General features: G+C 42.5%; 1 protein-coding gene across 1 annotated transcript; it reads right to left on the bottom strand.

Annotated features, from left to right (window-relative positions):
- Positions 1-9,113: 9,113 nt before the first annotated feature.
- On the bottom strand, positions 9,114-11,820 carry LOC308081649 (carbohydrate sulfotransferase 11-like; the record flags this gene model as incomplete). Its single annotated transcript, XM_080423223.1, has 3 exons — positions 11,702-11,820; positions 9,783-10,352; positions 9,114-9,389 (listed from the first exon to the last, which is right to left on the bottom strand). Exons 1-3 carry the CDS (start codon positions 11,807-11,809, stop codon positions 9,114-9,116), a joined length of 954 nt encoding a protein of 317 aa, XP_080279349.1. The 5' UTR covers positions 11,810-11,820.
- Positions 11,821-27,695: the final 15,875 nt, after the last annotated feature.

Raw genomic sequence — 27,695 nt, 5'->3', positions numbered from 1 at the left:
AATAATTATCCTTACAGGAACAACATCAATCTGAACTGCACACACTGGCTGCAGCCTCTCAAAAACTGAAACAATAAAGTAAACTTTTTGAACATTTCTTAACCTTTTCAACATATCTTACACCAGTCAATATTAATTAGCCAAAGTGCAAGGGGGGAGGAGAGAGGAGAGGAGATATAGAGCAGTGGTTCTCAAACATTTTCATGTCAAGGACCTCCAAATTGACACATATTAGTCCGCGGATCCCCATTTCAAAAGATATGCCAGGGACCCCCATAAGAGAAGATTTTTTACGGCTCTAGCAGTGATTCTCAACCATTTTAATTTCAAGGACCCCCAGTTTGACATGCATTAGGGCTACAGACCCCCATTTAATGGCATTTCTATCACTTGGACCGCAATTTATATTGTAAAATCTATGTAAATTTACAAATGGAACCAAATGGACTCGTTAGGGTCCATTTGGTTCCATTTGTACACTCTCAGAGTTACAGACCCATAAGGGTCCATTTGGTGCCTATAATCTATCATTTAGCTGGGGACCCCCTGGAACTCCCTCAAGGTCCCCGGACCCCACTTTGAGAACCAATGATATAGAGGAGAGAAGAGGAGAGGAACACTGTTTCCTCTCCTCATCAGCAGTTCGTTTCCCCGACCACCAGACAAGTGACGCAGGGGGACTTCTGAAAGGGCCATGCCGAAAATAGGTTGCTTTATTCGGATACAATGGGTGTCTGCCTGCCCCTGCCGGTTCTCTGAATTTTTATTTTTAAATAGGCTCTGTCATGATTAATTGACCATATATATGAAGTTAAACAACTAAATTCTATCCGAACGATATCTTATAAGTAAATTCCGTGCCTCAAAATAGAAGTTTGAGAGCTTTTTGAAGTTGAAGACGGCGGAGGAAAAACACGACGCAGCGGTCGCATACGGGTCATGCGCTACGTCATAACTGTGCGCAGGCTGCGTGCTAAAAAGAACTGATCTGCAAGCTAAAAAGCATCTCTGTTGACATAGGTTGATAGCTTGTAGATCTACTCTATTTTTGCATGATGCGACAACTTGCCTCTACGAGAGATGGAGAGAGAGAGTAAATGAATGAATGAGCAACAAAAAAGACGCTTGTCATCAGTAACGAGTAACGAGGCCTTTTTTGACCGAGTAATATGGTATTATATTACCGTTTTGAATAATACCTTACTTTACTCGTTACTGGGAAAAGTAATAATATTACAGTAATATATTATTATTAATTCTACCCAACACTGCTTATGTCTATCAAATATGGTTTTATTGAAAGGCAATCAGAGGTTAGAGCTCATGATTCAAGCCTCGGGTAGCTATAGTGTCCGACTTCGTTTTCAGCCAAATACGCACGCATTCAGGCTTGGTTATTTCAGTTGTTAGCCTACTTTGTAACATTGCTTCCACTGCCTATATAATGTAATGGCTGTTAGTTGAAAAACAAACTCCCTTGTGACTGTTACCTTGTCGTGGTAAGGAAGCTTGTCTACCTCAGTGAACCCTGAGAGCTACGCCGGTGGGAGGAAACTCCTGACAGGTTTTATCAAACTGGACAGGTCCTGGGCGAGGGATCAGACAAAACACAGTCAAACAACTTCTCTTGACAGAGCCTTTTGAGGAACCCAATAGATTTCAATGAGAAAATGTATCATTTAAAGATCCACATGGCGGGCGGCGGTCATCCTGAAAAATCTGCCATCTTGAAATTTCAAGTGGCTGTGGGCAGTTTCTTGTCAAGTGACTTACAGAGACTGCTCATACCAATGTTCATACTTGTATCACCAAATATACCATTATATCACTTAACTGCTCCATTAAGGTGTCGGCCATCTTGAAAAATGTCCGCCATCTTGAAATTTCAATTGGCTCGGACAATATTCTTGTCAAGTGACCCATGGAGACTGCTCATGCCAATGTTCACGCTTGTATCATCAACTGAAAGATTCTAACGAAAATAAGCACTTGCCGCTCCGCTATTGGTGGAGTTACCTGTTTTAGCAGAAAGTTTGAGGATCCAATGGAGTTAGCTGGTTTAGTCAAAAGCACTTTTTAATGCTTTTCATTGGTTCAATATTTGTTTTACCAACACAGACGTGAAGGGTGTTCAATGGCCCTGATTTATGGGGGGAAAAATAGTTTTTGCCGGACAGCAACATTACAGTCATTTAGCAGACGCTTTTATCCAAAGCGACTTACAATAAGTGCATTCAACATAGGTAGGGAACAAAACTACTAATCACCAGAAGTCTTAAGTGCATTTCCTGCAAAAACAAGCAACCAAGAGTATACCTAGAGCTAAGGTAAAAGTGCAATATATCAGCTACCTACTTTCTTAAACAGATGAGACAAAATAGCAAAATCAAATGAGCACGAGCTAAAACAAATAAGTGTATCGACTAAACAAGATCCAATAAAACAATACAAAAATAAAACAAGAGTTCGTACAACTAGTTAACAACAAGTAGGCCAGGCAAAGAGGAAGGGTAGTGTTTCCTGAAGAGGTGGGTTTTCAGCCTGCGGCGAAAGATGGGCAGTGACTCTGCTGTCCTGACATCAGTGGGAAGTTCATTCCACCACTGTGGGGCCAGAACAGAAAAAAGTCGTGACCGTGTCGATCGACCAGAAGGACCCTTGAGTGACGAGGCAATCAGTCGCCCCGAGGTGGCAGACCGAAGTGGCAACGACATATAGGTTAGATTTATGGGCTCGGGTTAGAATTATTAAGAACACAGTTGTCATTTTTATTTCATTATTATTATTAGAGGGGAGAAATCGCTTTGCCAGGTTCCTAGCTCACAGTGAAATGCAAATGATCCCATTAACTTGAACAATGACGGGCTCCAGGTGGTCTGGAGGTGTGAAGACCTCTCTGGCTGGGGGAGAAAGGGTGAGAGCGGTCAATTTAGCCGGAAAATAACGTCAGGTTATGATGGTGCCTAATTTCATATTTAGAAAACGTTCCAGATGAAAAAACAAAACAGATGATTTGAATCGAATATTTAGGAAACGTCATGGAAGGGGAACCTTCTGAGAGCTTCATGAGCAAAGATAATCCACTTCAAAATCTCAAAATCGAGTATTATAGCACCACCAGCAGTCGATTTTTGCAAAACACATTTTTGGAACAAAATGCCTCAAATCCTGAATGCAGCGTCCGATTGCTGTGAAAGGCCTAAGAAGAAATGGCACCCTTTTCACATTGGCCTATTATTCCTAGTTAACATTGATCTTCCTTGGTAACATCTTCAGAGGGACACTATCATCGTCAGTATAAACAGATGGAAAGAGTATGTCAGTGAAAGTGTATGTGTACATGAGTAGGTGTGTGTTAGCATCAGGATCAGAGAAGGACAGCTTTCCTCTGTTCCAGTCCAGTTGGACCTCTAGGGTTTCTGCTTCACTGAGAGAACAGGGATATCCCCTGGTCTGGATCTTGCCGTGTATGCACCATCACGTAAGTGTAGTGTCCAGTATTGACCCCTATTGTGTCCCTTCCTCTGATTATAACCTTCCGCCACACCTACACAGCAGTTTCTATTTTCTCCAACCTCAACATCCCAGCTGTGAGTCCCTGAGTTAAAGCCCTCAGAACCAAAGACACAGTACCAGTAGTCAAACCTCTCTGGGTTGTCAGGAAGCCTCTGTTCCTCTCCACATCTCACACTGGTCAGATCATCAGACAGGTGCAGTCCGCGACGAGCAGTGTTGGGGTCCAGAATCACAGGGGTGTAAAAGACAATGTCCTTCATCTTGTCCCATACACTGAAGGTCAGGTTGCCCAGGTGTTTGACTTCATCTATCAGTGCTGCTGAGTCCATCTGTGGGCCCTGCAGTGTGAGCTGAACTCTTTCCACTGTGGTCTTGTAATTCTGCAGAGATGAGATGTGTTCAGCTCTCAGCTCCTCCTCTATGGCTCTGTTTGTGTATGCAATGGTTGATATCTGTCTGTTCAGGCCCTCAATCTTCTCCATCATCAACTGACTCTTCTGCTGCTCTTCTTCCCTCAGTGCAGTGATCCTAGCCTCCTCTTCCTTTTGTAGAAACTGATGAAACTTCTTAAACTGTTCCTTCATCTGCCTCTCTGTGTTCTGGGTCTGGATTTTAATGTGTTCTGCTGCTTGGTCACATCTTGTTATAAGTCTATTAAAGATCTTCAGTTTCCCCTCTAAGAGCTTCAAAGAATCAGGGACTTCCTTGTGATCTATTTCCCTGTGTTTCTCCTCTAAAAAGGTCTCACACAGGTTCTTCAGCACTAGAACACAGGGCGGATCATCAATTGAAACTATTTTACTACAAACTGGACACGTCTTTATTTCCTTCATTTCCAGCCATTCCTGCTCATTCCTTTCCAGCCATTCCTGAAGACAGGTTTTACAAAGGCTGTGGCTACATGGCAGGAGAAGAGGTTCTTTAAATATTTCATGACAATAAGGACAGGAGAAATCCTCTTCGGTAAAAGACAAATAAAAAGCCATTTAGTCTCTGAATGAAGCTACAAGCCACTCAAGACAGGGAAGTCAGTCGTGGTAACACTGCCTTGTCTTGGATATCGCAGGAGAAGTCAGAGCTGGTAACAAAAAACTTAATTTAACACGGCCTCCTCAAGAATGCCCCCTTGAGTTTATTTCCACCTGGGTCTTATTGTATCCAAGTTGTAACTGTTTCGCTTATCTGTGTTAATATGGAGGCGATGATGTTGCAGTGATGTAAATTCAGTTGCACTGGCATCTGCATGGCAACTCTGACATCATCAATATGATATCATATTGACATCCAAATATGTATCAGATATTTGGTGGAGCGGCGGGATTGAGCATCTGACTTTATCAATTAAAAAAAAAAAAAAATCATACTGTTCAGTTTAGTGCAGCGATTCCCAACCTGTGGGACCAAATAATTGGTCAAATACTAAGATGTTATTGACAATATAACTGTAAAGAACATTCAGGGCATATTTGCCAGTATTAGCCATAGAAGGATAACACCGCAAGGGGAATCATGGCAGGATGCCCAGAAACCTATATATAAGGGGATGAATGACTCATTCAGTCCCGACCTCCAGCCTAAACCATCACATATCAGTTTCCCTACTTCGCATAAAGGCTTTCGGAAAGAAAAAGGAGGTGGGGGGGGTGGTCGCCTGTCTAAGGGATAACTGAAGAATACCTCCATCTCCTGAAAGGTGCATTTTCAGGGCTGTTTTAAAGGAAGCCAGTGAACAAATTTTTTAAGGGATGGGGTCAGGGCATTCCACACTTGGGTGACATTGCTGTAGAAGGCGAATTTACCCATATTTGTTCTATAGGTGGGTGTTACCAGATGGTTGTTTATGCTCCCTCTAGTATTGTGGCTATGGGTGTCGCTAATTTTTTGGAGGTATTTAGTCAGATATGCTAGGGTATTGAGTTGACTATTTTGAAAGCCAATCCCATTTTTTATTGTTTAACCGTGGGTCATGGGCCCCAGGCCGAGAAGTAGTCGAATCAGTTTGTTTTGGAAGGTTTGAAGCCTAGTCTTTAGTGACATTGAGATGTTGGAGTACCAGGAGGTGCAAGCATAGTCAAAGAGGGTCTGAATGAGGGCTCCGGAAAAGGTCCTGAGAGTAGGAGAGGAAATTCTGCCCATAAATCTTGTTATTTGATTTACTTATTTGATCACCTTTGTTGCCATGCTTTCACCTGTCAGGTATTTGTCAAGAATACAGCCCAAATAGGTAATCTCTTCTTTACTAGAGATTAGTATCATCGATTTTGACCTTGAAATCACCACGCCTCTGCTTTTGATATCCCCCATTCATTTTTATGTCCGGTGGCGATATGTTTTATCCCCCCCCTCCAATATTTTCTTTCCCAAAAACAAAGAAAAGGAAAGTAGCAGATCTACCAAAATCAGACCTTGTAGGTCTGCTATTTAAGATATTTGTCATACGTTGAAGTATATAGTGGTTAAGAACATGACCCCCCCACCCCCACTTTTTTTATACTGTTGTAAGTTAAGCATAACAATTCTTAGATGTTATTGTTCTACAGGTGGTGGTCTTACTGTAGATGGTTGAGTGGGTGTGGTGTTGTCTTATTGCTCTACAGGTGGTGGTCTTACTGTAGATGGTTGAGTGGGTGTGGTGTTGTCTTATTGCTCTACAGGTGGTGGTCTTACTGTCACATGGAAATAAAGACAACTTTTGAACCTTGGGTGTCGTCTGTACAATAATTGATTGATTGTTACAGGAGGATATTTTGTGCAGCAGCCGAACTGGAAAAAAGGCACAGGTAACAGACTTCACATTATTTCAAACAAAAACAATGTAAAACATTGTGAAACAACTGATTTTAAGGATAATTTGTGACTTGCAGCAAATGGATGGTCATCCCGTGATGGTCGCACACTTACAGGGACAGATAAAAGTGCTGTAATCAGATTTGGGTCAAACATGAATTACACATACAGTATTCAGTCTCAATCTTCAAATAGCGAACAATACCCCTTTGCTGTGACAATGACAATGTACCATGGCCTAGAGTGACTTATTGCCTCATGTATTGGTGTTTTGTCTATCATATTTCAGACTCATACTGTATGAGTGGTAGGCCACATTTGTTCCTATAAAACAGGTCACTTCATATAAAACCTCCACTGGCTTGCTTACTTACTAAAAACGAAAACACTTTTGACCGGCATGCTTTCTCCAGAGGAGCTTTACATCTGGATTGGAAATGTATCCGAACGTGTGTTTACATTTTTCGTGTGTCGACCATAGTCTTTACATTCTCAGTAAAGAAAGAGATACGATACGATAATACTTTATTGTCAGTTCATACTGAAATTGTCTTGCGACCCAGCAGCCATGTATGCAACAATAAACAGTACACACATTTTACATGACACAAGAAAACAAAACAAAATACATACATAAAGACATACAAAGACAAGAGCAATGTCCACCTCTCAGCCTACCCCTGGCCTACAACTCCTGATTAAGCCTAAATGTCGTCTGATGGACAAAGGACCTCTTCAGTTTGACCTTATTGTATGTAGGAACACTGTATCTCCTTCCTGAAACCTATATTCTCCATACAAAGCATGGCTAGTGTTTGAAGTGATATTCCTTGCCAACCTTATCATACTGTCATTATACGTAGATGTATAGAGCCTCTGAAGTGGTTGTCCAACAATCTTTGAACAAATGTTCAGTTGCTGCAGCAGTTGAGACTTCAAGGCTACAGACAGACATCCATACCAGGTGGTACTACAGTACTGAAGAACACTCATAATAACAGAAGTGAAAAACAAAAGAAGAATCTGTCTACTAGCACCAAAAGATCTCAGACGGCGAAGGAAATAGACTCTTTGCTTTGTCTTCTTACCCACTGATTCAATCTGGTCTTTCCATGACAGAAGGTGGTCAATTACTACTCCTAGGTATGTATACGAACATACCTGGTTGATCTGTTCACTATGATCTGTGTATCTCTAGTGGGGCACCAAAAACAATCTCCTCTGTCTTTTTTGTGTTAATGATAAGAGCGTTGTTATCACTCCACTCCACCACCTTATTTACTCTGTGTTGGTGCAGTCCAGGATCACTGGAACTATCCAAAAGAGAAATCAAAACTGTATCATCAGAGTACTTTAGAATGTATTGGTCTGGTTTGTCAGTGCGACATTCAGACAGACATTCCTCAGTACGACAGCTGTCAGTATAAAGGGTGAAAAGTACAGCTGAGCTTACACAACCCTGGGGAGCACCAACATTAGTAGTTAATGCTGCGGAGAGGGTTCTGTTCACTTTCACCCTCTGTACTCTGTTAGTAAGGAAGGAAGCATACCAGTGAATTAAGTATGGATTCAGTTCCAGCTGTACCATCTTTGACACCAGAATATCAGACTGTATTGTATTGAAAGCTGAAGAGAAGTCTAAGAACAGCACCCTTGCATGATTCTTATTAGACTTATCTAGGTGTTTTGTAATGAAGTGGACCAGTGTGACAACCGCATCCTCTGTACCGCAACCTTTCTTATAAGCAAACTGACAGGGGTCGAATTTGTCTTTAGTTATACTTACAAGATGTTGCAACAGTATTCCTTCCAGTGATTTCATGATCACTGAAGTGAGAGCTATGGGTCTATAATCCTTATGTTCTTTTGGACATTGGATTTTGGGTAGTGGTTTTATGTGTGAGGTTTTCCAACACAGAGGAATTGTGTGTGTGTCTACAGAGGTTTGAAATATTGGTTGCCACACAGGAGCCAACTCAGATGCGAAGTTTTTGAGGAGAAAAGCACTGCACCCGTCCGGCCCATTAGCTTTCCTTGTGTTAGTACACCAAAACACTTTTCTGACATCCTCTTCAGTGATGATAATTCTGTCTGAGGGGGCAGGTGTTACAGCCTTAAGTATTTCAGTGCACTTAGAGGAATCGCCTAATGATTCGAATCTGTCAAAGAAAGTATTTAGGTCATTAGAAAAGCCAAGTTCATTATCTGTCCCAATAGGTTTGGTTGGGGATGACATTCCTGTCATGGATTTCATAGTATCCCACGCCTTTTTGTGATTTTTGGCTTTGAACGCATCCTCTAGTCTAGATGCTGTCTATGTGTCAATTTTGCCTGCCTCATTTTGGTTTTTAGCTTTCTTTCCGTCAATTTAAGTGCACCGAAGTCTTTGTTTATGAAGGCTATTTTCCTTTCATTTATTACATCTTTTATGTCCTTGGTCACATATGATTTATTGTTCGGATAGATTTTGTAGGAACAACCAGCTGTACACAAAAATTAATATAATCATTTGTAACAGTGGTTATTTCGTCCAATGAACCATCTCTAAAGGTGTCCCAATCTGTACAGTCCAGGCATGCTTTTAGTTGTTCCTTGCTTTCATTTGTCCATGTCATAACTACTTTCTTCTACAGCTTTCCTCTCTTCAGTTTTGACTTATAAACTGGAGTCATGCACACAACATTATGATCAGAGGTCAATATAGGCGGCCCAACCGTGGCAACATATGCGTTTGGAATGTTCACATAACACTTGAGATGTACATGTACATGTCAGTATCAAAACGTTCAGTATCTGGACGAGTTCCAACCTCATGTAAACTTGAGGTAGACTGGCATGGAGTAATTAAAGAGGTGAAAGTCCATGCGGTAGAGGTTATAAAGCTTCTTCTGGTAGAAGGGGCTGAGGTTGTGGAAGAACCGCGCCGCCATGTCTCCTGTAGTCCTGGAGCCTTTGGAAGAGACGGGGAAGGAGACCTTGTGCTCGACACCGGCTAGCTGCAGAACGTAGCGCGCGTCCTGCTCCAGGGTCTCGTACCTGCCCACCACGTCGTAGTGAATGAGGCACGGGTGACACAACGAGTGTACCTGTAATGGAAAAAATATATATTTCCTCTCTGTGTGAAGAAAGAAACAAAGTTAATTCTAAAAAGAAAATCAGTGCAGCAGCGCTTAACAGCCTGGCTATGGGTTGCTAGCACAAAGCTGCTAAGCTCCTCTCCGACCTCATTAAATCTGCAGACTGGTAAAGTAAGCTCCATTTTTTATTGCGCTCCAATGTTTCGATCAGTTAGATCTTCATCAGGAACCAGTTCTCGAAACATTGCTAGCGCAATAGGAACAGTGGAGCTTACTGGGAGGATGTTTAAACAACTGAGTGACACCTTTGACTTACGCACACAGTAGAATACAAGGTTTAAATGGACTGAATACAGACAAAGATACGAAGTAATGTCAGCATCAAATATTTCCCTCACATACCCGCTCCCAGTGCTCATTGAAAGGCTCTTCGCGCTGCGTGGCCGGGTCCACCAGATAGTAGACAAACTCCTCAAAGGTAACGCTGTCGCCCCTCTCCAGGGCTTCTGGCTGCGGGTGTGGTCTGTGCCGGTGGATTATCTTTGCACCGTAGCGCTTGTGAAACGCTGTGTTGTAGCTCTGCGTGAACTTGTTGCGGTACGCTGACACCAGACGCTCAAAGGGATCACGCACAAACACAAACTTTAAGTAGGAGTGCAGGCGGAGGTTGATCTGAGTGGTTGAGTATTCGGACAAGGTGCGGAGGTTCCCTGCAACGTGGGCCTTGTTTGCAGGGATGGCCAACGGGTCTTGGTGGGGCGCAGAAACACCGGTCAGCACCATCAGAACACGTTTCCAGTTGGTGCAAGCTACCTTTGGTACGTAACAGTATAACAACCCATGCTGGTCGTCCACTATGACATGCTTCAGGTCCTCAGGGAGAAGAATGTGGCGTTTACGTGTGTATGAGCGGCACGCTTCCTCCAACGACTCCCTCCGACCTTCGTGAATCGCCTGCACAGACGATTCAGCCTGTAGACATTAAGAAAGGAGAATAAACAGACAACATTGTGCATCCATAATGAATACATTGACTTATTATTAAATACATGTATTAAAATGTACAACCTCTGTTGTTGGTCAGTTATTATTAAATAAAAATAAGAAACGCAAATATAGAAAGGCATGCCCTATCAACCCTTTTGGGTTGTGTTGTGTGTAATTGCGTGTGTATGAAAATGCATGGAGCATAGATAGATGTTGATTAGACAACTGGATATCCGAATTACTCGACGACGAGCACCACACCGCGCCTCCTTGCTGCTGCGCACACCCAGTTTGAAGTATGTCGGTCCCATATATGCACATGACCATATACTGTATGGGCATAACTCTGTATCTGTTAGTCCTTGTCCCTTTTATGCCCACATATGGACATCGCTGATGTCATCAGTATATGCCCATATGGGCATTCCCCCTTTTGTGCCCATATACGGAGCTGTTTGCACCTGATGCCATGATGACACATGGAGGTTAGACAACACACTCCATATTTGGGTGTAGCTGCATTGGGAACTCCTTATATGGTTGTGGCTGAGTCATAGTGACATGACTGTGACGACGACGTAGTGACATGAGCGTGACGACGCGGTCCGCTGGCCGTCCGGCCGGGTCCTCCCTTAAACATATTTTAAGATAAGATTGGAATTGCATGCTGAGGGCCGTGGCCTCTATTGCACACCTTCAAAAATGTTGCACTGTCTATCGTACAAGCTCTATTATCTCCGCAGCTTCCTTGTTTCCAGATGGCTTTAACCCACGACTGGTACAGCCCTGGGACTGGCGGAGATCTGTGCTCCGAGGAGCACACTTTACCAGTATGTTTATATGTTTTATTGGCTGTGCTCCTGCATTTCTCTCTTACTGTTGTTGTTGCTGCTATGACACCTGCATTTCCCCCTGGGGATCAATAAAGGTTTATCTTATCTTATTTGTGTTCAGTTGATGTGTCCATGTCTACAATAAAGACTTGGACTTTGTTGTTTGCACTCAGTGTGGGGTCTGGAGACCCACAGGGGTCCTTGAGGGGGTTCCAGGGGGTCCCCAGCAAAATGGGGAACAGTTTAAATACTTAAGCCTATTCAAATCTTCGGCTTTCGAAAATAGCCCATCTACAAGCTCACAACGCATAGCATTGTGATGTGTTGTGAGCTTGTAGATCGGCTATTTTCGAACAATGTTGACAAATCATGACAAATATTCTCTTATGAGGGTCCCTGGCACACAATCTTTTCAGATGAGGGTCTTCAGCCAAACACATATCAATCTGTATGTCCTTGACGTGAAAATGTTTGAGAATCGCTGGTCTGCAGGAGACTGACCTGATGATGAGCATCATAAAGGGTCTGTAATGGACTCCTCCTGGATTTGTGACCGCTGCTTATTTCTTTGACTGGTTCCAACGCTAAGGAGACAAGAATCTGAATCATTTATATAGTCACATCACAGGTTTACAGGTGTAAATCAGTGGGAGAAATTTGGCTTTGTGCAAGCTCCATCATTTCGTTGTTTTCAGGAAAAGAAAAGAAACGTGGTCGAAGAAAAATCTATTATATCTACATTATGTACACATATCGCATAAAAAGCAGCAGGTATGTACATGAGGTTAGACAAAAAACATTAATCTGTTAAACACCTGGACACAGAGAGGCACTGGAGCGCTAAATGGAAACATCTGTTGAATCAGTCAATGCAGTGTTTCCCAAACATAGAGTCTGCAACCCATTTTTTGTCACAGATTTAATGGATCACAAGTATCTCATTTTCTAACCTTTCTTAAAGGAGAATTTTGGACTAAGTTTTTCTTACCTTTTCTATTACGTTATGATATCTTAGTACAGTAGAATGGTACAGTAGAAACATTTCATAACTCGATCCCGGGTCCGCCACAGCTTAAAACGTTCGCGGATAGGCCTTGCGTTAGATCGCATATTTTAACTCTTTGACTGCCCTTGACGCGATAACGCGTCAATTGCTACTTTGTCCAGTTGGCCGTCGACGCGTTTGACGCGCTGGACGCGCGTTCATTGTTTAATCTCTGATCGCGCTATGCTGCTTAATATTCAATGTTATTTTCGAGTTCCACTTACTTCACCCACATCTGCATCCGGTTTCATGACCTGGGTTCCGTTTCCGGTTTTTGATTTTTTTCCCCCGGTCATTTTCGTCCAGGATAGGTAAACAAACGGTTTTTCACACGATATAACAGACAAACGGACAGGTTCTCTTCTATAATCTATGGTCTGGGTGACGATCAGTCATCGCCGTCGTGTATCACATCGTAATTTTGGACGATCAAAACAATCTGGGACTACGTCACATCCGTTTTCATGTTTTTCCCTGTCTAATCTCCCAAGAAGGGTGACAGTGACCCAACGACCTGATCAAGCTGTCATGTGCTGCTCTCTAGTGGCGGATTTGTGCTGTGCCTTTAAATTATGTGTCTTTGAATTATTTTCATGAAAAAAATTCAAAATATAAAAATAAAAAAACACGAAAATTGCTGGCACTGGGGGAGTACTTTATGAAAATACTCTGGCAGTCAAAGTTTAATAGCTTTTTTTTTTCTTTTTTTGTGTGAGATCTGACGTTCATAGTGACAAAACACTATGCAACCAACAAAAAAAAAAAACTTGAGATTTCAATCTCGTCTAGTGCAACTTCTGTTTTTTTGGGTTTTTTTTGACAGTGTTCTGTCACTATGAACGTCAGATCTAAAAAAAAAAAAAAGCTATTAAAATATGCGATCTAACGCAAGGCCTATCCGCGCACGTTTTAAGCTGTGGCGGACCCGGGATCGAGTTATGAAAATGTTCTACTGTACCATTCATCCTAAGATATCATAACGTCATAGAAAAGGAATGGCTTAGTATAAACCCGTTGGTGACTCTGGTAAATGAAGTATAGGGTTTAAGTGGTTAATGTTCCACATTATAAGAAACACTGTCTGAATATCCCAAATTTAAAACATTACACTTGCTTCACCATAAAGTTTTTTTTTAATATCCAGCATAGCTAAATGTGTTACTTTCAGGAAATACTTTTTTTTTTTACTTAGAGTGTGCAAATGTAACCATAACGGTCAAATGTATACACTTTCAGAGTTAAATGAACACATTTTACAGTGAAGCAGAATGAAATGGAGCTGGAAGGCTTTTAGGCTGCAGCTATAATGTGGTCTTGAATGAAGCTATTATGTGTGGCAGAATGTTTGACTGTGATTAGTATACATACAAAGTTCAGGATTGTGTGTCATTTGATTCCCAGTGACATACACTGAAAATGTCAATTAATCGTTTTATTTTTATTTTTATTGGGGTCCCCCAGGAGTCTTTACAAGATCGTCTGGTTCTTCCAAATCTCTTTGCCGAAAATAGCAGATCTACAGGGTCTATATAGATATGGTTCAAATGAAGTGCATGCACACGCACACGCACACGCACACGCACACGCACACGCACACGCACACGCACACACACACACACACACACACATCCCAAGTTGTCGAAACCCTCCAACAAACAGTCCGTGGGTATAATGTCCTAGGCTGGACCACCAGAGGAAACAAAGTTCTTAGCATTGCACTGATGCTTGGTGTTAAAGCGCTCTCTGTAGTCGTTCTCGTGGGCCTGGAAGACACACACACACACACACACACACACACACACACACACACACACACACACACACACACACACACACACACACAACACACATTTGACACCCCCCCTGGTCATTCAGGGGTGGGGATATATTCCTATCTTTGCTTCTGGTCAGACTGAATTAAATACATGCATTTAAAAAAAATAGATGAATAAATGTATAAATTAACCGTAATAATAATAATAATAACAATAATAATAACAATTTCCCTCCAAAAAACATAAACATGAAAAATAGCAGATGTTATCATTAGTTGTTATTTGAACTGATTCCTTTATTGATTTATTGATTGATTGAATACATTATTAGCAGTTTGCAAGAAAAAGCACAGGAAAGTACAGTTCAATACAAGGTCTGTTAAGAGGATTATACCCAAGAAAGCGCTATGGCTTGTTTCCATTGGGGTCCTGTGTACTCAATTCATCGAAAGATTAACTCACCTGCTGTCTGATCGCTGTGGAAATAGATGATCATGACCAAACATCCCACACACAGCATGGACACAACCAGCCGAGTCACTTTAGATCTCCTCATCCTTGAAGCTCAGCAAAGTACATTTAAATCCACATGTGTCAGAGACAATCTAGCAAGCATTGTCTGTTTCTGCTTGGAAGGACTGATGACCTTTGGTCTAACTTTGAAAAGCCTATACATCATTACATATCTGGTCCATGGTAAGAAGCTCCCAACGGAAAATAAAACAACAATATAATCCTCAGTCCGCAATATAGAAATAGATTGACTATACAATCCTGGGTCAGAGTGGTAAGAATAACTGTTTATGTGTCCATTTAGTTGCATTTGTACGCTGTCGTGGTTAAATGAACACAGAGGGTGTAGGTCCATGAACCAGCAGTCAGTAGGGGAAAAGATCAAGAGGGGAGGCGGGGGTCTTGTATTTCCTAATGTTTTTTTTGTTAACTCTTTACTACCTTCAACTTGGTGCAAGGCAGACAGCAATGATGGGTTTTAGCACCTCCTAGTGTCAGACCAAAATACGGCCACAAGTCTTTACATCTGAGGTAGTCTACTAATAGGCGGCCATATATGACGACTACATCTGACTAAATAAAACTCTAACTTAAATGTAGTTGGTATAGCCTACCTTCATATACCAGGGCCAGGATGGCCATGACATGACGATGGCAAATTGATTGATTGATTGATTGAAAATTTTATTAGGCAAAATAATGTAAAACAACACAGTTACATTTATAATGCTTTTGTCTAAAAGGTCGGGCCAAAAAAGTCCTTGCGGACTTGTTTCCGTTGGGGTCCTTGAATTAATTTCATAGACATATATAGTAGCAACCAAACAGTTCAAAAATCAACATGAAAATACAGATAATACAGAAAAAATACCACTATTTACAAAAAAAAAGCATGAAAAAATAAAAAAATATATATGTACAAAAAAAAAGGTGGGGGGGGGGTGGAAAAATAAAAATTATATACAAAAAAAGCATGAGGAAATACAAAATATGTACAAAAAAGAGGAGGGGGGGGGTCGTCTGTCTACAGGGAAACTGGTACTAGCTCCTCTTTCGGCCTCCAGAAAGATGAGTTTTTAGGGCTGTTTTGAATGAGCCCAGCGAACTGCATTTTTTGAGGGATGGGGTTAGACTATTCCATTCCTTGGTGGCTGTGCTATAGAAGGAGAATTTGCCCATGTTTGTTTTATGGGTGGGTGGTACCAGATTATTGTTTACGCTCCCTAGTTTCGTGGCTGTGGGTGTCACTAACTTTTTCGAGGTATTTATACAGATATGCGGGTATGGGGGGCATTTCGGGCAAATCTGCATTTACAATTTTAAAGACCAGACCCATTTTTTGTTGTTTAACCCTGTCTTCCACCCTGAGCCAGCCTAGGCTGGCAAAGTGAGTGGGAGAGAGGTGGGTCATGGGCCCCAGTCCGAGAAGTAGTCGGATCAGTTTGTTTTGGGAGGTTTGAAGCTTAGTCTTCAGTGACACTGAGGTGTTGGAGTACCAAGAGGAGCTAGCATAGTCAAAAAGGGGCTGAATCAGGGCCCCTGAGAGGGTCCTGAGGGCCTGACCGCAAGACCGCAAGGACTTTCATGAACGACCTGTTAAAAGGAATTATCCTTATCCTTATCCTGAGGGTTGACAAAAGAGGAAACTCTGCCCATAAATCTGGTTCTCTGGTTTACTCCTTTGACCACCTTTGTTGCCATGCTTTCACCTGTCAGGTATTTGTCAAGAATACATCCCAAATAGGTAATCTCTTCTTTGCTAGTGATGATTGTGTCATCTACTTTGACCTTGAAGTCATTTACCTTCATTTTACTGAGGGAATGTTTGGTCCCAAAAAGAGATGTTAAAGGGATATTTCACTTTCAAAAAAACTTTTGGTCATTTTATCATCTACTCAGGCCTTTGTGAGCCCCCCAGACAGTTTTTAAGTTGCTCGATTCAGTATTTATATATCTGATTAAATTTTTGGGCGTTGGGCGGTGAAACCGCCCCTATAAGTGAGATTTGGAAAAATGTACAAATACTTTGGCCAGTGAAACCGGCCCTGAAAGTGAAGTTTGGAAATTAGTAGAATTATCCTGCGCTGTGATTGGCCAATCACAATCTATTCAGGACTGTGATTGGCCAGTGTCACATGACACATGTGCATAGCCCTATATAAGCAACCATAACTCGAAAAAAACCAAAACTTTGTTTTTTTCGAGTTATGGTTTCGTCCATCATAAAGAGTGTTTCAATAAATGTATTTATCTTTTGTACATGATTGGTTGACTCCATTCAGTATTGTGATTAGCTAGCAAGACACCGCCCACTTCACACAGGGTGTGATTTTTTATTAGACACGCCCCCTTCCTATACAAACGCATTGTAACTTCAAACTCCATTTTAACCATGTTAGATTTGTCGAAAACACCCGTCCTTGGTTCTGGTGACTCACCCTGCCCTCCTAATGCGTGAGGGGGCCGTGTTTTTCCGATATTTTTTTTCATTTATTTTATTTTATTTTTTTATTGTATTTTATTGTTTTTATTTTCCCCAAAAAAGCTGTTGTGTTCTAAAAACACACTGCCAATGGTAAATTACTTTAAAATAGTACTTTTCCAGTGGTCTGTTCTACCGGTATACGCTATATACGCAGTATGACTTAAGTACTTGACTTAAACCCTTTTGCTCTTTGGGGAGCATAGGTCATTTATGAATTTCCTCCAGCTAGTTCGGTGTTGGGCGATCTTCTCTGCTTCCTTCCAAGATGTTCCTTTTTCCCTGAGTTCCGCCTCGACAGACCTTTTCCAGCTGTTTCTGGGTCTTCCTGGTTTTCTTTTCCCCTGAGGGTTCCATGTTAAGGCCTGCCTGGTTATGTTGGAGGATGGTTTCCTCAGGGTGTGCCCAATCCAGCCCCATTTCCTGCGTTTAATTTCGGTTTCAATTTGTTCTTGTTGTGTGGTTTGCCAGAGCTCTTCATTTGTGATGGTGTTAGGCCAGTAAATTGCCAGGATGTGTCATATGCATCTGTTGATGAATGTTTACAGTTTGTTTGATGTTGCTTTAGTGGTTCTCCATGTTTCCGCCCCGTAGAGTAGAACTGACTTGACGTTGGAGTTGAAGATGCAGAGTTAGATTTTTGTGATTTTTGGGTCACTCGACAGAGACTGCCCTCCTGGCAGTGACGGAGTCGCTCCATGCCGCTAGAGCAAACTCTCTCTCCTCCGTCCTGATACTCCTGGACCTGTCTGCAGCGTTCGACAAGGTGAACCATCAGATCCTCCTCTCCACCCTCGAGGGGATGGGCTCAGGCTCTGCACTCTCCCTGTTTGCATCCTACCTGATGGGTCGCTCCTACCAGGTGATGCTGAGAGGGTCTGTGTCAGAACCACACAGGCTCACTACTGGGGTTCCCCAAGGCTCGGTTCTGGGTCCTCTTCTTTTCTCTCTCTACACTACATCTCTTGGTGCTGTCATCCACTCCCATGGCTTTTCCTACCACTGCTATGCCGATGACACCCAGCTGATCCTCTCATTCCCCCCCTCTGACACACAAGTGGAGGCACGCATTGCTGCTTGTCTGGCTGACATCTCGGAGTGGATGTCGACGAACCACCTGAAGCTCAACCTGGACAAGACCGAGCTGATGTTCCTCTCGGGGAAGGGCTGTCCGCACCGAGACATGGCCATCACCATTGATAATGCTGTGGTGACGTCAACTCGGACTGCGACGAATCTGGGTGTGACCTTGGACGATCAACTGTCGTTCTCGGCTAACATCGCATCAGTGACACGGTCCTGCAGATTCCTCCTCTACAACATCAGGAGGATTCGCCCCTTCCTCACGGAGAAGGCAGCCCAGGTGCTCATCCAGGCTCTTGTCATCTCCCGCCTGGACTACTGCAACTCCCTCCTTGCTGGTGCTCCGGCATCAGCCATCAGACCTCTGGAGCTTGTTCAGAAAGCTGCGGCTCGTCTGGTGTTCAACCGCCCCAAGTTCTCCCACACAACTATCCTTCTCCGTTCTCTGCACTGGCTCCCCGTAGCGGCTCGCATTCAGTTTAAAACCCTGGTGCTAGCCTAGGCTATAGGGCAGTGAAAGGAACAGCTCCTTCTTACCTCCGGGCTATGGTCGATGCCTACACCCCTGCCCGACCACTTCGGTCTGCCACCTCGGGGCGACTGATTGCCTCGTCACTCAAGGGTCCTTCTGGTCGATCGACACGGTCACGACTTTTTTCTGTTCTGGCCCCACAGTGGTGGAATGAACTTCCCACTGATGTCAGGACAGCAGAGTCACTGCCCATCTTTCGCCGCAGGCTGAAAACCCACCTCTTCAGGAAACACTACCCTTCCTCTTTGCCTGGCCTACTTGTTGTTAATTAGTTGTACGAACTCTTGTTTTATTTTTGTATTGTTTTATTGGATCTTGTTTAGTCGATACACTTATTTGTTTTAGCTCGTGCTCATTTGATTTTGCTATTTTGTCTCATCTGTTTAAGAAAGTAGGTAGCTGATATATTGCACTTTTACCTTAGCGCTAGGTATACTCTTGGTTGCTTGTTTTTGCAGGAAATGCACTTAAGACTTCTGGTGATTAGTAGTTTTGTTCCCTACCTATGTTGAATGCACTTATTGTAAGTCGCTTTGGATAAAAGCGTCTGCTAAATGACTGTAATGCAATGTAATGTGGAGATGTGCTTTGAGTTCCATACTTGCCTTAGTATTAAAAATGCTGTTCTAGCCTTCCCTATTCTTGCTTATATGTCGTTGTATTGTCGCTGCCTCCGTCCTTCCCATTATTGGGCCTCATTCAGCAACGGTACTTAAGAGGAAATTTCTTCTTAAACCCACTTAAGAAGTTTTTAAGAAGATTTTGGTATTCTCCAATGTTTTCTTAGCTGTGATCTGTTCTTAGGTAAGAACAGAATCTACCCACACTTTCTTAAGAAGATATTTTTTCTTAGACCCATTTAGGGCGCGCTCCCACCAAGAGTTGGCTGGCCGCTGTTAAACGCAGGTTGTGGGCGGCCACAGTTTTTAGCAGCCAGCGGATTCTAAAAAAACGCTGTGACGCTCTTGTCACTCACTTTCAGGACCGTCCCCGTAGCCCGCACCGCTTGCTGCCTTGTGCTTCCTGAGTCTTGGGACGGTCCGCCTTCGACTCACCCGATTGGACAGAGGGAGAAAATCAGCGCCTGCCTCCAGCAGTTTTATGCTTAGTCGCGGAGAGCAGATAAACGCAAGGTCTGCGCGACAAGCGGAAAAAACTGCTCTTGCGTGAATCAACGCATTTGCATTGACAATGCATTGGCAGATTCTGCAAACAGCGGCCAGCCAAGTCTTGGTGGGAGCGCGCCCTTAACACATTGACCGCCGGGCCCGTAGTTCTACGGGCCGTTAAATCCAACGGTTAAGCGCCGATCCCGTAGCCTACGGGCTGTGGTGCTTTTTTTTTTTTTTCTAGGGGGACCATTTTCAGTGTAACACCACCCGATGTCGACCGGAAGTGCGATCACGTTTTTTGTTTCCCGTCTGTCTCCATTCTAAGTCGTACACAAAAAACCCTGTAAAAGCCCCTGTAAACATGTAGTTTTTCATCCTCGCATTTCCCATGTTAACATAAACGATCAGAACTCAAACATGGCGGCTCCGTTTGACACGTGGTTTGGACTGGTAGACGCAGGGAGATGTCCGCGATGTTTACAAACAGTGCACAGCTCAATCTTAAGGATTTTAACAAGATCTATGGCGACGTGAAAAAAACAAAAAACAACAATAAAACGTTGGCACTGGTGAGTACATTATGAGATTAACCTCTGGCGGTCAATGTGTTAAGAGGTTTTTAAGAAGATTTTGGTATACTCCAATGTTTTCTTAGCTGTGATCTGTTCTCAGGTAAGAACAGAATCTACACACACTGATGAGCACTCTTAGGCTGGCCTTTGAGTTCTTAAGTGTGACATATTTGTGCAAAAATTATTAATTCTCGAAGTTTCTTCAATTCTACAGTTGTATAATATAGGATTTAAATTACAATAATATTTTTTATCATATCTTTAGAGTAGTGGTTCTCAAAGTGTGGTCTGGGGACCCCCAGGGGTCCTTCAGGGAGTTTCAGGGGGTCCACAGCAAACGAAGAACAGTTTAATCACTTTAACCCTATTTTATACTTTGTTTGAAAATAGCCGATCTACAAGCTCACAACACGTCCCATTACTGGCCATTTTGAGCTTGTAGATCGGCTATTTTCGAGACATTTTGATAAATCTTGAAACATTTTCCCTGGCAGAAAATATTTTCAGGTGGGGGTCTGCAGCCAAATGCATGTCAATTTGGGGGTCCTTGACATGAAAATGTTTGAGACGGGTCTGAAATTACAATCTAACCCAAACGGACCCGGTTGAGTTGAAGCCCAAGCCCCATACCTACCCCATAACCCCCCACCCAACCCACCCTCATCACCCCCCATACCCCCACCCCCATATCCCCGACATTCGCCACACCCCCATTTTCCAGTCCCCTTCCTACCTGAAAGCCCCCCTATACCCACCCGTCATACCCATCCCCATACCCCCCACATAGCCCCCTACACCCCTCCTTGCACCACCATATCACCCACCACACCCCTATTTCCACCCCATTACATACCAAGCAGCTGCTACATTAAAGACCCTCCATATCCACCCACCAGCTTTCAGTAATAAAATGTTTTATATCCACTACTAACGCTACTTCTGAACATGAAATATGGATAACATTTTTAACAGCTAATTTCAGCAAATGTACATTGATGTCTAGTGGTGATATGTTGATTAATGTGAGAGAAATAATAAAATACATTAATTTATTAAATAAAATAATTTGCTGTTCACTTCAGAAGTACCTCCACAGAACTATTAATTTATTTATTTTTATGTTTGGAGTCTGGTGTTCCACCATCTGTAGACTTATAGTTTAGGTATTCTTTACTTCATTCTCTCAATTGTATTTCTGTGTGTGATTTCCTGTGATTTCTGTGTGCAGCAATCACACACAGGTGTGACTGCAGGCAGAGCCATGCAGTCATGCCTTATATGGGGATTGGTGGGGCGGTGAACTGGCACACCCCTTCAAGTTACGAGGATTGTGATTCATCATCATCAAGAACATAGTTACGAACAATTCTGCCTTTTAAGAACGTTTCATGAATCGGACTCAACTTCTCTTAGGAATTCACTTAGGAAGAAATGTAAGAGGAAACATTAGGAACTTATTGCTGCATGAGGCCCATTGCTTCCCAGGTAGGTGTTTGTGTCCACCTCCTCTAGTGCCTCTCCATCCAGGTTAATAGCATTGTTTGTTTTGTGGTCTATAGTCATCACCTTGGTTTTGGTTTTGTTCATATGAAGTCCTGTAGTGTCTGCTGTTATGGCAGACACTACATGCTGTTACGCAGTATATAGCGTAATACTCTCACTTCCCAATGCCGAAACCCTGGTCCATGCTTTCATCACTTCAAGAATAAACTACTGTAATGCCCTCTTCTCAGGTTTACCATCAACAGAAACGAATGGCCTTAGACTAGTTCAAAATGCAGCAGCTAGTACTAAGTAGAAAAAGGAAATTCGATCACATCACACCAACACTCATAGCACTACACTGGCTGCCGATACAGGCCAGAGCCGACTTCAAGGTCCAATCCTGACCTATAAAGCCTTAAATGGACTTGCTCCATCCTACATGTACAGTTTAGTAGAACCTTACATCCCTGGACGACCACTACACTCCCAGGATGCTGGTCTCCTCACAGTCACAAAATATAATAAACTAACAGTTGGGGGCAGAGCATTCACACACCGTGCCCCCTATCCAGTGGCGTAACGGAGGGGCAGCAAGCGATGCGGTGTGGGGGGGCCACCAGCAGGGGGGGCCCCGCCTCCGCTGATACAAATATTTTTACAGCAAAAAAAAAGAAAAAAGTTGATTTATATTGGTCAAATAGAACCGAATTAGACCCGAATTAGACCGAATTAGACCCAAATTAGACCAGAAGTTTTTCTCCCGCGATTCTGCGTTACGCCACTGCCCCTATCTCTGGAATGCTCTCCCTCCAGCTGTTAGAGATGCCGACTCTTTGGACATTTTTTAATCTAAGCTAAAAACTCATATTTTTTCCCCCCTAGTTTCATTGAATTCATTGCTATGACCACTGTTTAAAACCGCCTGCCTGTCCTCCCTTAAGCCAATTTTAATATAGGCCCTGCAGGGATTAATAATTAGTCCCGCAGGGGTTCTCAAACTTTGTTATCACGACCCCATTTTATGGGGAACCCCACACTTTATTTATAGTGCAATTTGAAAGTGGGAATAAAGAATATCTTAAAATGAATGCATACATTGCTGGCCTTATATATGAATGTTTATTAGAACATTTTATTACAGCACTGATTCCTGCTGATTTGTAGGCCTATCTTATCAATGAAATTAATTAATAATACTAGTGATCGTGACTCGCCCGCACGTGAATTTTCTTGAGGCAGAGTGTGCTGCTGAATGAGCTGAGCTGAAGAACAGCTCGGGGCACTAAAACGCTACAATATGAGCATATTGAGCATATTTAGGCAAAATGTGTTGCCAGAACCACCGGAGTTTCTTAATCCAACTGTCAGTTTTATCTTTGGCCACTGACCGTGTGTCAACAGCTCCCTGTTCCTGGTCGGGTTGCTGATCAAACTGATCAAGTGGTAAAACTGGTCGCTTCTTTTGGGCTCGTTTTCATAGACCTGGTCGCTTGTTTCACTCACAGAATTTGGCAACACCGGAGCCCTCAGTTTGGACCAAAACAAAGCACGTACAGAACCCTCTCTCCCCCCTCCCTATCCTAAATTGAAGGGTTTGTTGACTCAAATGCTTATTCACACGACGCAGCGCGAGTACGGGTGTGCATCTGCGGCTTGACGATGTTGTAGGTTGACTGTTTGTTTGTTGTTTGAGTGTCCAGTGAGTTAAGAGTACTGCACTAAGCAGTGAGATCAGATTACTAAGAAGGGGAGGGTCCGTTGGAAACGTGAGGAAAAATAACAGATCTTCAAGCTAACAATGCGCCGAGTCGCGACACGTTGTTAGCTTTAGATCTGTTCTCCAAAATGGTGTCACGTCTGCTACGTGAGCAGTCCTAGCCAATCACAGATCGGAACGGCGTCTACAGCGACGATAACAGATAGATGGTCCAGCCCAATCACACTGGAAGAGCACAGAACATCACCAGGTAAATGTTAAGCATTCAATCAAACTTAAACATTATATCTTGCCCTTTTCCTCCATATTGCACTCAAACATATTACACTTAGTATTGCACTTACCCTTCATTGCACTTACAGTAGATGTATTGCACTTGCCCTTCATGATTCACCACATTTGTATGTATCTCTCCACAGGTGGAACTTGTCAGGGCTGAGTGGCCAATTCAACTAGACAGGACAGGGAACAAACTCAATGCTATTGTATTAATTCACTCTTACTCTGTCCCAACAGTTCTTAAGATCCACAGCCAAGGAGACATTTAACATTTGTACATTTTCTCATTGCTATAGTTTTCAAGAATGTGGTGTATTTTTTGATGTAAACAAACAAAACTACAGCTTAGTCCTGTGTTTAGATTCCTCTCAGGTTCTGAATCAAAGAAAATGCACATCCATAAAGTAAAAAAAACTTTTGGGAATGGGAATGCCTTTCTTTCTTTTTTTTTAAAGGAGACAATAAATAGATAAATACTGGGCACATGAACAAACCTTCATACTTTCATAATAGATATTTTCAGGCAACTAAAATAATATTGATATCACAATGTGGCTTTAAGCAGCTTACAAATTGTCCACCAGGTGGTGTCTTTGTTCATGTTTTAACCACCACATCAGCTAGTTGACCTGCTGTTGAACTCGCAGATGTGACTATAGAAGTCTTGTCTTGTCATAGTCTTGATCCAAGGCCATGCACTCCTTCATAATTCTTAAAGTAATACTAGGTAACCTTTAAAAAAAAACTAAAATTAAATTGTATATCTTTTGTGAGTGGCAAATGTTTCACAACACCCACTCCATGAATTTCACCCCCGAAAGCCTTTTAGAAAACATATTTTCTATTGAAAGTGGACAGGGGCTTCTTTCCTGCGAAAATGACGTCATCCGGCCGGGAAACGGAAACGGAAATGCACCGGTTTCCTGTTTGGCCAGGAACTACCGCACCGGTTTCCTGTTTGGCCAGGAACTACCGTGCTAATAACAAAAAGGAATCTCACGCTGTTTTTAAGGCATTATAGGATTTGAAGATGGAAAAACAACAGCAAAAGAAAACACAGCTCACAGTAACTAATGCTCCACTGGCTAAGAGAAAAGATCCGCAGATAGTATAAAACAATTAAAAGAACGCTTTTTGAAACGCTTACGTCTTCCGGTGAAAACAAATGGAATTCTGGGTAATGCAGGACTACGCTAAATACATGCAGTGACGGTAGTGACCAGCAGAGGTTGCTAAACATCGTTATTTGTGGACCTGCCTTGTATTACTTTAAATCCATTGATTTTGCTAAATGTTGTACATTAATAAAGGGTATCATAATTGAAGTAATGTCCCCTCATTTACTGTGGTAACACATTGCATGCAATATAAGAATAGCACCGTGCTAAGGATTCCAACAGAGGTACATTAGAACCACAAGGTAATATGTAAGAGGCACCTCAGAGTCTGGGAAGTTGACGAGGGGAGAAGTACCATCATCTTACAGTTACAGATGCATGAGGCTACCCAGTCACTTGCATTGTCAGTCAATGCAAGTTAAAATGCGCCCCTGACGAGGAGCGAAGTAAGTATCATCACCTTTGAAATCTGCACCTGACAAGGGGGGCATTTGAAAATACAACACCCTTGGGCACTTGGCACTGAAGCTCCCGAGCCCCCCCCCCCCCTGACGTGTTTCTGTTTATTGAATCATTGATAGTGGCGCTAATCACGGGTGTGGTCACCTCAACAGTTCTCCTCTGCAGTTCTGGCAGTCCTAGATTGGAGGGTGCCAAGTACTGTAAAGGAGGAGGGGTGGGTGGTCTGTCTGTATTCAAGAGCAATGATTGAATGGTCTTTTGAATATAGTGATGGGTGAGAAATGTGACTTATATTATGTTGTACAACCTCGATTGGAATGTTTAGATCAGTCATAGGCTATGGGAATGTGTAGCTGGGTAAATGACTGTTGATAAATTCTTGCCAGGTAATAATAATAATAATAATAAACTTTATTTGTATAGCACCTTTCATGACATGAAATGCAGCTCAAAGTGCTTTACAGAGCAAGAATACAATTACAGTTAGAACCAATTTAACAATAAAGCAAACAAAAATAAAATAAAATAAAATGAAAGCAAAGGCATAAAACAACATTAAAATAGGCAATACAGTGAGGAATTAAAAATCAACCAAAGAATCAGCTAAAAGCAAGAGTGAAGTAATAGGTCTTGAGCTGTGCTTTAAAGCTATCGACAGAGGCTGCCTGTCTTAAGTGTAATGGGAGTTTATTCCACACTGTCGGTCCGTAAAAGCAGAATGCTGCTTCACCGTATTTTTTATATGTCATTGTAGGCACCTCGAGCAGGTCAGCACTTGAAGACCTGAGGGCCCGGTTTGGAACATATCTCTCTAGGCAGTCAAAGAGGTAGGAAGGTGCCAGACCATTTAGAGCTTTATAAACTATTAAAATAATTTAAAAATCAATCCTAAAAACAACCGGGAGCCAGTGTAGTGAAGCTAGAACTGGAGTGATATGTTCTCTCATCCTAGTTTTAGTTAAAATTCTGGCTGCCGCATTTTGAACAAGTTGTAATCTGTCAGTTGTTTTCTTTGGCAGGCCAGAGTAGAGTGCGTTGCAGTAATCAAGCCGAGAGAAAACAAAAGCGTGGATCAACGTTTTTGCATCGTCTAACGACAGATAGTTTCTAATTCGCGCAATATTTCTAAGATGAAAGAAAGCAATCTTGGTGACATGATTAATGTGTGTATTAAAATTCAATTCAGAATCGATAATAACCCCCAGGTTCTTTACTGTGGTGTTACTTTCTACAGCCAGGTTACCAAGTCTACTTGTTATTGATTCTCTCTGCTCACTGGAGCCAATTATGAGAACTTCTGTTTTATCCTCATTTAGCTTAAGAAAGTTCTCACTCATCCAGCATTTTATACTGGACAGACAGGTCAACAATGGGTCTAGAGCGCAGGGGTCGTCTGGAGCTACTGAGAGATACAGCTGGGTATCATCAGCATAGAAATGGAAGTTCACTCCGTGATCGGCGATGAGTTCTCCCAGCGGTAGTATATACAGGGAGAACAATAAGGGACCCAGAATTGAGCCCTGTGGAATACCAGAACAGATGTTGTGTTTGTCTGAGTCAAAGTTAGCTAGACTGACAAAATAGCTTCTGCCTGTTAGGTAAGAGTAAAACCAAGACAAGGCTGTGCCTGACAAACCAATCCAGTACTCCATGCGTTGTAGTAGAATTGTGTGATCAATCGTATCAAAAGCAGCGGTTACTGTAAGTCAAGGAGTAAGAGAACAGATACATTTTTGTCGTCAGCGGTAGTAGGATCCACTCGCTATAAGAGGCTTTAAGGGCAGTCTGAGTTACAGTTAGACTTGGAGCGACAAGCTGTAAGCACCTAGGGGAGCGCTCCCATTGTCCTTGTGTAAGGGTGACGCATGTTAAACGGTTTCTGAAGTTCCTAGGTCGTTTTCTTTAGTTTAGTTTGCCGTCAAGTGTTTTCATTTTCCGTATGTTTTTAAAGTATTTTTTTGATTTTTGTTATTTAAAGTAATACTAGGTAACCTTTTCAACAAAACTAAAGTTAAATTGTATATCTTTTGTGAGTTTCACAACACCCACTCCATGAATTTCACCCCCGAAAGCCTTTTATACATATATTTTCTATTGAACGGTGATAGGGGTGTCTTTCCCGCGAAAATGACGTCATGTAGCCGGAAAACGGAAGCGGAAATGCACCGGTTTCCTGTTTGGCCAAGAACTACCGCGCTAATAACAAAAAGGAAACTCACGCTGATTTTAAGAGATTGTATGATTTGAAGATCAAAAAAAAAAAAAAAACACAGCTCACGGTAACTAAAGCTCCACTGGCTAAGAGAAACGATCCACAGAT

This window comes from Gymnoscopelus braueri, assembly GCF_963280865.1.
Source record: "Gymnoscopelus braueri genome assembly, chromosome: 3".
Taxonomy (NCBI): Eukaryota; Metazoa; Chordata; class Actinopteri; order Myctophiformes; family Myctophidae; genus Gymnoscopelus; species Gymnoscopelus braueri.
This window is presented reverse-complemented; position numbering and strand designations above follow the sequence as displayed.